This window comes from Sphaeramia orbicularis, chromosome 14, assembly GCF_902148855.1.
Source record: "Sphaeramia orbicularis chromosome 14, fSphaOr1.1, whole genome shotgun sequence".
Taxonomy (NCBI): domain Eukaryota; kingdom Metazoa; phylum Chordata; class Actinopteri; order Kurtiformes; family Apogonidae; genus Sphaeramia; species Sphaeramia orbicularis.
Genome location: NC_043970.1, coordinates 11,445,087 through 11,459,212, shown reverse-complemented (window position 1 = coordinate 11,459,212; position 14,126 = coordinate 11,445,087). Strand labels below are relative to the sequence as shown.

Genomic DNA, 14,126 nt, shown 5'->3' with positions numbered 1-14,126 from the left:
TACAGCCATAATGCCTCTGGTTTTGCAAGATGTGGTAAAAGTTTATTGTTAATTCAAACGGAAAAGGATTACGCATTACATGTCCAACAATCATAAAATGACACAAAGAACATGTGTGAAATAATAAATGAATCGTATACTGTATATTATAAGAAATGCTTCTCAATACATACAACACATGTAACATGTAAAGTGCATCTGCAAGACAGAATGAATTTACAACATGAAAAGGATGAATGCAACCACAGCACAGTCTCTCATTTCTTGCACAACCATTAGTTTGATAGAGCACAAAGACTGGACGATGCCAGGATTCAATGGGTTATAACTGACCTGAGCCCCACTGTGAACCTTTGGTATGTGTGGGAGAAGATTTTACACAGCCATCCAACTTTATTATTATCAATAAAAAATACAAAAATTGAAACCTAATGATATTGTGTAGCATGAGTTCATGGGGTTAGGTCTGTGTTCTTCAACTTGGGGTTGGGACCTCATGTGGGGTCGCCTAGAATTCAAATGGGGTCGCCTGAAATTTCTAGTTATTAATAAAAATAAAAATTCATTAATAAAAAATATATGGTGAGTTGAGAGAGACAATCACAATCCATAAAAGACAAACTCCGAAGCTGAAACTGAAGCACTGTGGTACTGTTTATCTTTCAAATGTTCATTGTGGTCGGTTTCAGATGCTGCAGCTCTTTTATAATTCATAGTTTGAGTTTTTGTTTGTTCAGTATTAATTGTCAGCCTTGCAAATCCAAGCTGGACTGACTGTACATATCCTGACCAAGGAAAATAAAATTCTCACTTTGTGCAGTAATCTCCACCTGGCTTTTCTGCCTCCATCCATAATAATATACATTATATAGCCTAAATGTTGTCTAAAATTAGCATTTATTTGCAACATAGTATAGCAAACTATTACATGATCAAAAACAAATTAATTTTAGCAAAAAAATGTCTCCATTTTGAATGTCTGGAGTTGCCAGAAATTTGCGATGTTAAAATGGAGTCACGAGCCAAAAAAGGTTGGGAACCACTGGGTTAGGTTTTTTGAGCACTGATATTAGAGTGAGGAACATATATGCATGTATATGTCAGTGGAGTATGTATTATGCTGCTTGAGCTCTCTGTGTGATACACTGCACCACACAATGCTTTATATTTTTGTCTTCTTCTTTAGAGTAATACGGCTAGAGTTTTCACCAGACTTATATATTTCCATTCATTAAATGTGAATATTCTGCTGCTGAAAAAAAAAAACATTCCATGAGCTGTGGGGAGACAAGTGACTACACATGTGAGAAACTTTGCTGAACATGTGGTATGATATATATTCTCATGTAAGTGATTATTTGTATTATTTGTAGAGCCCAACACCAGCATTTGATAGAAACAATCTCATTTATATTGAACAACTACACTTGAGGAAAAACTTGTTAGAGCTTGTTAGAACTATTTATGACTTGTTTGTGGAATGATCATTACTCCTCATTTGCCGGTCTCATAAACTTTATTGCAAAACACATGAGATTAACCCTTTCATGCACGAATTATGACAACCATAGTCAAGATCTTTTTCTTTCTACTTATTTTTATCCCCCCTTAGGCATGAAAAAAAAGCAATTGAGTTTTTTTTTTTTTAATGAAGTTACAAAAATGTCCATGTGTTTAATTTTTGAAGTAAAGAAACATGTTTAAACCCAATATCAGAAAGTGAGATAAAAACAAATTAAAAGATTTTAGTCCTACTAATCTGATGTTTTCTCACATTTTAACATATTCTACTGCTAGTTATTACTCACTTCATGGAGGTAATATGCAAAAAAAAAAAAAAACTTTTGTCAAATAACAATTGATTTACACTAAAACATGTTACTGCAGATCAGGTTTATCAAGAACAGCAAAGTTACAGTAATGGGATGAATTGCAGTTTATGGGATGATGTATAAGCGTCCACTGTGTTGGCTGATATGAACTAAAACAACAAAACCCATGAATATACAAGAGAACAGCTGTAGAATAGCTGTCCACTGTAGTGACCAGTATGCATGAAAGGGTTAAATTCACAGTACAGTTACTGGAAAGAAGTTTGCAGTTCCAGAGAAAAAAATAATCATTTTAATTGAAAACTACAACCTGTATACCTGTCTGATGTGCAGACTCTTCTGACCTACTTCCTCCTTCTTTTTGCTTTTAATGCAGAAACCAAAATCTATTCTTTTTTTCAACCCCAAATGTGAACATTTTATAGCTTTTTACTTTATGTACATTCCTATGTTTACTTCCTGGCCATAGTGGAAACAGACAAATGAGTGTGTGTGTGGCTCCTAACACTTTTGAAGAGTGACATAAGTCTGTGTTGTCAACAGAGAACTAAAAAAAATCATCCCAAAGCACCCAATCAAAACTATTGTTATTTTACTTTTTTATGTCTTCATGTGATTAGATAATTTTTGCTGGGTTTCCAAGTGACCGTGCATGTCATACAAATACTTTCAAAATTTCAGAAAAGACACAAAGCAGATTTAGAGCTGAAATGATTCATCACGTAATCAACTTGAATTGGAAAAAAAAAAATTCAATGACAAATTTCCTGAATTGAAGCTTAATTTTCTTAAATTCACTGCCACTAAACATTGGTTTCACTGTTTTGTTTCACACAGACAGTTATTGTGACACACATGACAGTAGGATCAAAACAAAAATCATGGAACATAGCTCAGAAGAGACAGTCAAAAAGGCAGAAAATGTCTATATGTCCACTTTTCTTCATTGTGTCCATCACTTTCTCCTTTAAACTTTAAAGCTTTCATGCAAACTTTAAAAATGCTTGCTTTAGTTTTTAAGATTTATGTGAATTACATCATAACTTGTTTGTGTGTTTATAAGTTGTGAACACATTTGCTGAAGAGTGCAGTGCACATATTGTTTGTAGATGTCATTTGACTTGTTTTATATGACCGATGGAATGATAGGACGATAGAACGATAGATAGAACAATAGATAGATAAAACAATAGAACGATAGAACGATAGAACGATAGATAGAACGATAGAACGATAGATAGCTAGATAGATAGCTAGATGGATAGCTAGATAGATAGATAGATAGATAGATAGATAGATAGATAGATAGATAGATAGATAGATAGATAGATAGATAGATAGATAGATAGATAGATAGATAGATAGATAGATAGATAGATAGATAGATAGATAGATTTCCAGGAAAATGTGTGTTTCTAGGAAAACAACAAGGTTGACGAGTTCTTAGAAAACAGAAACCCCATTGACCTTTGAAGTACACAGATCCCTGGTTGACTGCAGTTCTGCAGGACTTTGCACTTTTGTGAATGTTTTTATGAGCTGTGGAAGTGCTGTCTGGACAGCATCGTATACATAAGTAACAGTGCAGTGTCATAACTTCTTTATCTCTTAGTAATCTTCACTTTATGCTACTCAAACATGACCAGATAGAGATCAGATAGTGGCAATATCTGGCAAAAAGTGTGTCTTCTTCTGTGAAATTAATGTCTTTGTCTATGGTCAAGAAAAAAATTCAATCAGAGAACATGAAAACACTGACTCTTTACTACAGTTTCAGTTGTGCATGAAAATGATTTTCCTGCGTTTATGGATCATTCATTGTGTCATTTGTAGAATTTATATTTTAAATATTTTATTGCCAGAGTGAAAAAAGTTTTCTTTACTGACTAATCAAATTAAAGCATATTTATACGACACTTGTAAAAGATCATGACATTCTTACCTCAAAGATAAATGTGTAACCTCCCACATCCGATGAGGCTGTTATAAAAGCTGAACTCAGCTTTGGAGTTCATATGTCAGAGTCAGACAGGTGCTTGGTGTAGAGCAACAACTCCTGTGTTCAGATGAGCTGTCTTTTCTAATCTTCTGCTTCTTAGTTAATATCAACTGTACAATGGGAGGCTGCACGATTAGAGACTATGACACCATCACATCTTTCCTTGGATCATGGGGACCTTTCCAGCAAAGACTTTTTTTGGCCCTGGCTGTCAGCATATTCCCCAATGGGTTTATTGGCGTTTACATAGTATTTGTAGGTGATACCCCACCTCATGAGTGTACAATCCCAGAAAACTATAGCATCAGTGAGATGTGGAGGAATGTGACGATCCCATTGGAGACTGCTGACGGCATCACAAAGCGTAGCTCGTGCTCGAGGCTTAATCTGGAGCTTGTCAGGGAGTACTCTCAAAGTAATCTAATCCCAGATGTAGATGTGAATGTGAGTCAGATTCCTTTGGAGCGTTGTCTGGACGGATGGACGTACAGCAAAGAAATCTACCAGTCCACCATTGTCACAGAGGTGAGTAAATCATTGATTGACTTTTGTACTTTTGCCTAATTTTTAGTCTTTATTAGACATGGTTCAAATCACAAAAATTAAACCACCTCAGTTATATGATTAACATAAACATTACTTCAAAATAAAAGTACTACATTCATATTCACACAGTACTCACCATAGTTATGGAACAAGAAACGCTTATTCACTAATCATATACATTTATATACAGTATAACCTGATCCAGGTTATAGTAATTAAGAACATTATCATTACTTGAAAGTCAGCTGTGTAAGATTCAGTGGGAACTGGGTGGATAATTGCTGAAGTGCAATATAATGTCTGTGCTGTGGTTTCAATGGTACAATATCACCTGTAAATAGGAATTGCCCTGATTTCATGACCATAAAATTAATTGTTTATATCAATTGAGGAACAAGGCTGAGGTTACATGGGGTCAGTTTAATTTTCTCCTATGAGTTTGTTGATGAATAATTCATGTCCACAGTCAGACATGTGATTATAATGTACCTTAACCCTGGAAGTCACCCACTGTGTAGCAGAAACAAGAAAAATGAGAGGAAAAAATCCATTCTAAACTAATATGGTTGTTTTCCACTCTCCTCTCCCCTGCTGTTTGGTAACATTCAATAATTTCAACTGTATATTGTGATACTATTAAAAAATAAATATGCTTCAATAATAATTGTAAAAAGGCTGCTGAATGACTTTAAAAAATATTGAACTGTAGACCTCATATTGTCATTGGTATCATAATGCCAGATTTTTGTCAGGACACACTGCTTCATAGATAGATAGATAGATAGACAGACAGACAGACAGACAGACAGACAGACAGGCAGGCAGGCAGGCAGGCAGGCAGGCAGGCAGACAGACAGACAGACAGACAGACAGGCAGACAGGCAGACAGGCAGGCAGGCAGGCAGGCAGGCAGACAGACAGACAGACACATATAGGCCTGGGAGCCTGAGGGTTCTGCACAAGATCTTAGCTGTTCCTAGGACTGCGCTCTTTTGGACAGAGATCTCTGATGTTGTTCCTGGTATCTGCTGGAGCCATCCTCTCAGCTTGGGGATCACTGCCCCAAGTGCCCCGATCACTACTGGGACCAATGTTGCCCTCACACCCCGAATTTTCTCTATCTCCTTTTCAGCCCTTGGTATTACTCGAGCTTCTCGTGTTCTTTCTTTCTGATGTTGCTATCACTTGAAATTGCTACATCTATCACTACCACTGTCTTCCGACGTTATCAACCACCACTATGTCAGGCTGATTGGCCATCACTATGTTGTCAGTCTGGATCTAGAAGTCCCACAGGATCTTGGCCTGTTTGTTCTCTATCACCTGCTGTGATGTGCTGGACTGTCTCAGGGGCTTCTCTGCACAGCCTACACCTGGGGTCTGGTCTGGTGTAGTAGACCCCGGCCTCTATTGCTCTAGTGTTCAGGGCCTGTTCTTGTGCAGCCATGAATAGTGTCTCTGGGCTGTCTTTCAGTCCAGCCTTTTCCAGCCACTGGCATGTTTTCTCAATATCAGCCACTTCCTCAATTTGCCTGTGGTACATGCCATGCAAGGGCTTGTCCTTCCATGATAGCCCCTTGGGTTAGGGTTAAGGTTAGGGTTAGGGATAACCCTAACCCTTGTATACCTCTTTAAATAAATAAATAAACTCGAAGCACTCGGAGAGCGCAGACCTCAGGCTGATCAGTGGCCCCCCCGTGGGCCCCCCCGTGGGCCCCCCCACCCCCGATCACCACAAAAATTTAATCATTTCTTCCTTATCCCATTTCCAACAAACCCGGAAAATTTCATCCAAATCTGTCCATAACTTTTTGAGTTATGTTGCACACTAATGGACAGACAAACAAACAAACAAACAAACAGACAAACAAACAAACAAACAAACAAACAAACCCTGGCAAAAACATAACCTCCTTGGCGGAGGTAATAAATAAAATGGATCAGATTTCTATAGCACTTTTCACAGCACCCAAAGCGTGCTAAACTACGCTAGTGAGAGAGAGAGGGAGAGAGCGAGCTAAGGTACATTATAATCACTTATGTCTAACTGTAGACCTAAATTGTTAATCAATAAGCTTATAGGAGAAAAAATTAACCCCATGTAACGTTGACCTCATTCCTCAATAGATCTAACAGTTCATTTTAAAGTCATGAAATCAGAGCACTGTATATACTGTATATACACTGTGTATATATATATATATATATACATACACAGTATATATACTGTTTCTAATGTAACAGTGTGTAGAGCCTTACTAATAACCCTGCTGCTGATTTTCTGCCAGCAATAAATATTACTTTTTGGAAAATATTAATTTCCACCACTAATTAATGCTGGTGATGTGTATGTCTTGCAGTGGGACTTGGTCTGTGACAACGCATACAAAGTTCCATTGACCAACTCTATTCATTACGTGGGTGTGCTGGTGGGAGCGTTTATCTCAGGCCAGTTGTCTGACAGGTCTGTACACAGTATTATATACATTTTTTTGACACTCTCTTTGGCATGTTTATTAAACTAATGCAACTATGTACTGCATTTCATTCACAGATTTGGAAGGAGACCTGCACTTTTCTTCATGATGTTTCTTCAAACTTTGTCGATCACAGCGCAGATTTTTTCCCCAAGTTGGGAGATATTCACCCTTATTTTCTTCTTTGCTGGTGCTGGAGGATTCTCCAACTATATTATTGCATTTGTACTAGGTATGCTTTTTCAGGACTTCAAGCATTTCTGATTATTCTCATAAGGAACAACATACACTGGTTCTTTTTATTTTTAATCAGTGTGTTCAAATGTATCAGGTTGCCTTTTCAAGCATAAGTGAATATGTGCATTTGTTAATATTTAATGTTGGGGGTGACATGGTGGTGCAGTGGATAGCACCACCACCTCACAGCAAGAAGGTCCTGGGTTTGATTCCAACAAGGGACCTTTCTGCGTGGAGTTAGCATGTGCTCCACATGTTTGTGTGGGTTATCTCCGGGTACTCCGGCTTCCTCCCACCATCCAAAGACACGCAGGGATAGAATAATTGGTCAATCTAAAAAAATTGCCCATAGATGTGAATGTGAGAGTGATTGGTTGTTTGTCTCTACAGGGTGGGGAAGCAAAATTTACAATGAACATTTAGTTGTTTTTTCTCAGCAGGCACTACATCAATTGTTTTGAAAAAAAACATATATTGATGTCATAATCATACCTAACACTATTATCCATACCTTTTCAGAAACTTTTGCCCATATGAGTAATCAGGAAAGCAAACATCAAGGAGTGTGATTTGCTGAATGCACTTGTCACACCAAAGGAGATTTCAAAAATAGTTGGAGTGTCCATAAAGACTGTTTATAATGGAAAGAAGAGAATGACTATGAGCAAAACTATTACGAGAAAGTCTGGAAGATACTATTAAAGAAGAATGAGAGAAGTTGTCACCCGAATATTTGAGGAACACTTGCGCAAGTTTCAGGAAGCGTGTGAAGGCAGTTACTGAGAAAGAAGGAGGACACATAGAATAAAAACATTTTCTATTATGTAAATTTTCTTGTGGCAAATAAATTCTCATGACTTTCAATAAACTAATTGGTCATACACTGTCTTTCAATCCCTGCCTCAAAATATTGTAAATTTTGCTTCCCCACCCTGTATGTGTCGGCTCTGCAATGAACTGACGACTCATCCAGGTTATACCCCGCCTTCACCAACAGGTAGCTGGGATAGGCTCAAGCACCCCTCCCATGACCCTAGTGAGGATAAAGCGGGTTCAGAGAATGAATGAATGAATTTAATGTTACTGTTAATTTACTGTTACTGTTAATTTAATGTTAATGTTAATGTTTGGTTCAGTTGATTGTGGCATTTGAAGTTTATCTGCGAAGCATTTTGAAAAAGTCACATTACAACATGCTTCATAGTTGAATGCCCTCCTGTTATCAAATAATATGGTTTTGCATTTATACCTTTGTGTAGTTTTTTTCTAGAATTGGGTTGAATTAGCCTCCAGGATTGTTGGATTTGCTCTTTACTTTTTTTGTTCATCAACTTCCGCTACAGGTACAGAAACTTTAAGCCCAAAAGCCCGTGTGGTCTTCGGTTCCCTTGGTGTTTTCATGAGCTCAGCTATTGGGTACCTGGTGATGCCTGGTGTGGCTTACTTCATCCGAGAATGGCATATGTTACTGATTCCCATGGCTGCCTCTGGCCTGATCTACATCCCTCTGTGGTGGTAAGAAAATTTACATGATACATTCTCCTCATTTTGCCTTGTAGTAGAAAGTCCTCTGGCATGTTGCACTCAGTCCTGCAGATGTAATCATATATCTGTGGGATTGTTTCACCAGGTTAATACCAGAGTCTCCTCGCTGGCTGTTCTCTGTTGGAAGAATAAAGGAGGCAGAGGCCATACTGAAAGATGCTGCAAAGAGGAATAAAGTTGAGGTCCCACAGCCTATTTTTACAAAAGATGAGGTAGGTACACATGATTCTTGAGTTCAACGGAGCTTCCCTGCTCCCAAAAATCAAACTGTCTTTGCGGCATGCTGTTTTCTTGTTAAATTATTGACATAGCTAACAAGCACTTTTTAATCTAATGTAATAACCATTGACTTCCATCATTAAACTAATCTGTGAAGTTGTACCAGATCAGGTCAGCCAAACCTTTTTCCAGGTGAATTTATTGCTTCATCTGTCTGTGTACCAGCCAGTTCTTTTGTTGTTTATTAGTTTATAAGAGTACTAAAAGAATATAATGGATTTGATCATTTAGAGAAGAGAGAAAACTTTGTCTCAGCATTTTAGTTTATCTTACATCATAACCCAAACACCAACATAAGAACATAAAGTCATTTAAGAAGATCCTCCCTTACAGTTATATCTTGTGGGTTTGTCTGGTACTGGTGTTTCACGAACATGCAGAGATTCATCATTGGATACTTTAGGTGTTCTTATTTGTACAAAAACATTATTATAAATTGTTAACATTTTCCCAGGTTGAAGATGCGTTGGCCACAAAAAACAAGAAGTACAACATTTTGGATATCTTGAGCAACTGGAACCTGTTTTTTCTAACTTTACTCTGCTCTCTACTGTGGTATGTCCATCAACATATGATTCAATGTTGTTGTTTTTTTTTTTTTTTAAGGTAAAAAAGCTGCTTCCAAAATAATGTTTATATTTCCTGTTTTACTAATTGAGCTTGTTTTTGTTGTTTTTCTGCAGGATTGTCATTACCATTAGCTACTACGCGCTACTCCTAAACACCTCAAACCTACATGGTGACCCATACATGAACTGCTTCCTATCTGCTTTGACAGAGGTCCCAGCTTATATTATTGCCCTGGTGCTTCTAAAGTTCTGCTCCAGACACATCTGCCAGTCATCGACACTCTTCGTCGGTGGTGTTATGATCCTCTGTGTTCACCTTATTCCAATAGGTAAAGCTTGCAGCATTGTGTGTGCAAGTTGTCATGTTAACTAAGAGAGCTTTAGAACAACAGATCATAAATCTGTCATAAATTGGCTGGAATAAAAAAAAAAAAAGAAAAAAAAAATTTTAAAAAACGTCACAATAAAAGTTCAAAATTCCTGTAAATGATATTCTCCTCTTCTCTCGCACTATGGTCAGGGTTAAGGTTAGATTATAAAATAATACCAATCGCTAGTTTCTGTGTCATAACTAAAGTTCATAATTCAACCATATTTTTTGGAATAATTCGTATAAATACAAAGAAAAGGTTTAAGATTCATGGACATTCAAGATGGAGTTCTTGTAACAGTGGAGGGGCAAATACAGCACTCTGAAAAGGATAGTTGTATGAGTGCCTTATTCCAAATCATTTTCAGTCCAGGGCCACCTCAATATTTCACCAGAGGACAAAAAGGAAGCATTATGTTAAGAGTTACAATTATCAGATTTTTTTTTTTTTTTTCATTAAGTAAGTCTCCACCTGGGTTAAACTAATCCAATAATCCAGACCCTTCCATTGGATAAATGCTGCCGTGATTAATATGTTTTAGCTGCAAAAAATTCTTAAACTCAAACTGATGCACTGAGTAGCTTCTCATTTCTAAAATAAAACTAGCATCAGTTTGATAGAGAGCATAAAGATTGGACTGTGCTTCAATGGAAAAATGTCATGTGGTCTGCTGAGTCCAGACTGACCCTGTTCCAGAGTGCAGAGTGCAGAGAGGTGAATGAAGTGATTACCCATAATGCCTAGTGCCTACAGTACAAACCTGTGGGGGCAGTGTCGTGATCTGGGGTTGTTTCAGTTGGTCAAGTCAAGGTTCAACAATGTTATGTGTTCATAAAATGGGGCCATCTCAAGACCTCAACCCCTATGAGAATCTTTTTGGATGTTTGGGAATGAATGCAACTATGGACAGAAATAAATGATATGGGACTTGTGACGTCACATAAGCAATGTGTGGCCTAAATGATGCCACAGTGACTGCGTCCATTGACCAAAGCTAATGGCGAGTCAATGAAATATGCCACTTTTTGGCCAGACAGTGTAAATAAAAATATTTTTTTACACACAAAAAGGATTTGAAGTTGATGCTTTATAATAGTATTAGCTAATTATAATGCAGAAAATAGAACATAATAACCCAAGGTTAGTGTTAGAACAACACACGTGTAAAGCCAACTGCATTTGAAAGGGAATAACCTCTAATTTTTTCATATTAAACATGAAGCTGAAAAACAATCAAACCTACATCAGATTAAACATGGCTCAAATATAAGACCAACCTTAACCCTAAAATTTGTCACCGGCGACCTGATTGGATGTTAAAAGGTTCTAAATACATGAATCCATTAACTACTAATTTTTCTTGTGCTCTTTTCTTTTTGAAATATGTTTTTCCTTAGATTTACCAGCTATAGCCGTACTCCTTGAGATGTTGGGGAAGTTTGGTATCACGTCTGCATTTTGTGTGGTGTACGCTGTCTCATCGGAGATCTTCCCTACTGTTATCAGAAACACAGCGATGGGATGTTGCTCTATGGCTGCTCGCATTGGCACAATCATTTCCCCTTTTATCATTTACTTAGGTATGATTTTCTAATTTCAGCATTTATTCAATGTCAAGGCTATAACATGTAAAGAGACCTCTACATTCTTAGACTCAATAAAGTGGTTTATTTTATATCAATAAGCATGGTGATACTACTATACATACATACATACATACATACATACATACATATATATATATATATATATATATATATATATATATATATATATATATATATATATATATATATATATATATATATATATATATATATATATATATATGTATGTATGTATAGTAGTATAGTGTAGTATTATAGTAATAGTAATAAAATGTTAATAGCTCAGGTTTAATCCAGGGACAAGGATCTCTTAGGGTGATTTAAATTATCAATCTAACTGGTTTGTGTGGTGAGGGTGAAACAAAGCCTTGCACAACATTCATCTGGTTTCCTCAAATTTCTGTTTTTCAGGTCAATATTACAAGTCTCTCCCATACATACTGATGGGTGGTCTGGCTATTTTTGGTTCCACTGTATGTCTGATTCTTCCAGAGACATTTGGAAAGCCTTTGCCTGAAAATATGTCACAAATGCAAATGATATGCAGGTTTGTTCACACATATTCAACTTGCTTTTCAGTGTACATGCATGCATTATAAACCAAAAAAAATTAAATAAAATAAAACTACAGCTTTGACACCACAGACCCCATCCTGCAGCAGAATTGCCAATAAATATTAAGTTCATCTTAATTGTTTTTTTTTTGTTGTTGTTGTTTGTTTTTGTTTTTACTGCACTGGTGCCCAAGTAGCCCCTGCACAGTAATACAGTTTTGCTTGTTTTTAAATTTACACTGATTGACCATAAAATTCTGACCATTGACACAATGGTATTCATTTTGAGTATCTCATTCCAATGGGACCTGATAATGGATGGGAAATATTAGGCAGCAAGTGAACATGTAGACCTCAAAGCTGTGTTGAAAATGACAAAATAGACAAGAGTATGGATCTGAATGAGAAATTTGTGATGATCAAATCATTGGGTCAGAGTATATCCAGATCTTGTTGGACACTCCCAATGTAAAGTGGTTTGGACCTACCAAAAGTATCTAAAGAACAACAACCAGGTCGCAACTAATCAAGCCTTTATAGGAGCAAGACATTCTACCATCAGTGTAATATTGCGTAGTTCCACCTGTCTCCACAAAAACATCTCTGACCTGAGGCCTGGACTCCACCAGACCTCTGAGGTTGTGCTGTGATATCTGGACCAAGATGTAAACAGCAGATCCATGAAGTCCTGGAAGTAGAGAGGTGGACTTCCATGGTTTGGACTTAATTACTTAATGGCCCTCAGGCTGGGATGTCCTTCCTTAGTATATTTTTGGTTGATATTAACCACTGCAGATCAGGAACATCCAACAAGACCTGTAGTTGTGGAGATGCTCTGACCTAGTTGTCACTGTTACAATATGGACCTGGTTGAAGTCACCCAGTGCCTTATATTGTTTATTTTGCTGCTTCCAACACATCAGCTTCAAGGACTAAATGTTCACTTGCTGCCTAATCTATCCAATCCGGTGAAAGCAACTGCAATGAAATGATATAATTACCACCTTCTCCTGTCAGAGGTTAGAATGTTATGGTTGATCAGTATAAGAAAGTCTATACTGTATATACCAAAGATTAAAAAAAAACTGACAAAAAAAAAAAAGAATTTACTCATGGTTTCCACCTTATACTCCTGCCACATAAAATAATTTAAGAAACCTCTAATTCATCTGCGTCAAACTCCTTTTAGTTCAGGGGCCACATAAAGTACAATGTCATCCCAAGCAGGCTGGACCAGTATAATAATAGGCCTAATAAGTTTTACATACCTAATAATCCAAATTTTTCACTTTGTTTTAGTGTGAAAAAAGTCAGATTGCATTATGAAAATATGAATAACCTCAACAACCATGTAAACCTGACACTTGTTAAGAAAAATAAGTACAATTTCAAGAATATTATGTCTCAGCTTCTCATTAACACAACTTACAGATCGCAGTGAATCTATTTTGTAAAAATTTTACTTTTTTTTTCTTAAAACATTTCAGGTTATTCATATTTGTTTAGGTTATTCACATTTTCTTGTGAGAATAGTCTACAATTATAAATAGTTTCATAATTGCAATTTGACACGCTTGACTGTTAATATGTTCAGTGTAATTTTTCCATTTTGCAAATTCATTTTACTGGCTGGATTGGAACCTTTGGCTTGCCAGTTTGGCCCCCGGCCATATGTTTGACATCCCTCCTCTAAATAAAAATAAATATGTTAGTATAGACATAATTGATAGTGTCATAAACTTAAGTGTTTTTCCTATGATTCTAACCAATATCTTAATGTCCCACCAGGAGAAGACGACAAAAAGAAGATGCTGAATGTGGAAACAGCACATCTGATTATTCAAATAAAGAAACCAAGATGTAGTTATTGTTATGTTAATAACTGTTTTTGTACTGTACATACTGTGAAGAAATGTCCAAAGCATTTTAAAGTAGACTAGTGAATACCTAGCCCTATGAATATGTTTTTCACTCACTTAACTTATTGCAAAACACATTGTCGAATATATGTTGTTATATACTATAAAAGTTAGATACTGTTGGTATCTTTTTCTAGATGTTTGTGAATTTGTAGGTTTACAAAGGAATGTCAAAATGTATTTAAACTCTT

The 14,126-nt window shown here is 36.5% G+C and overlaps 1 protein-coding gene across 1 annotated transcript; it reads left to right on the top strand.

Annotated features, from left to right (window-relative positions):
* The first annotated feature begins 3,948 nt into the window (after positions 1-3,948).
* Positions 3,949-13,924, top strand: LOC115433249 (solute carrier family 22 member 5-like). The gene is made up of 10 exons (XM_030154558.1): positions 3,949-4,356; positions 6,738-6,841; positions 6,932-7,086; positions 8,435-8,606; positions 8,722-8,848; positions 9,370-9,470; positions 9,599-9,813; positions 11,253-11,435; positions 11,874-12,009; positions 13,805-13,924. Exons 1-10 carry the CDS (start codon positions 3,949-3,951, stop codon positions 13,878-13,880), a joined length of 1,677 nt encoding a protein of 558 aa, XP_030010418.1. The 3' UTR covers positions 13,881-13,924.
* Positions 13,925-14,126: the final 202 nt, after the last annotated feature.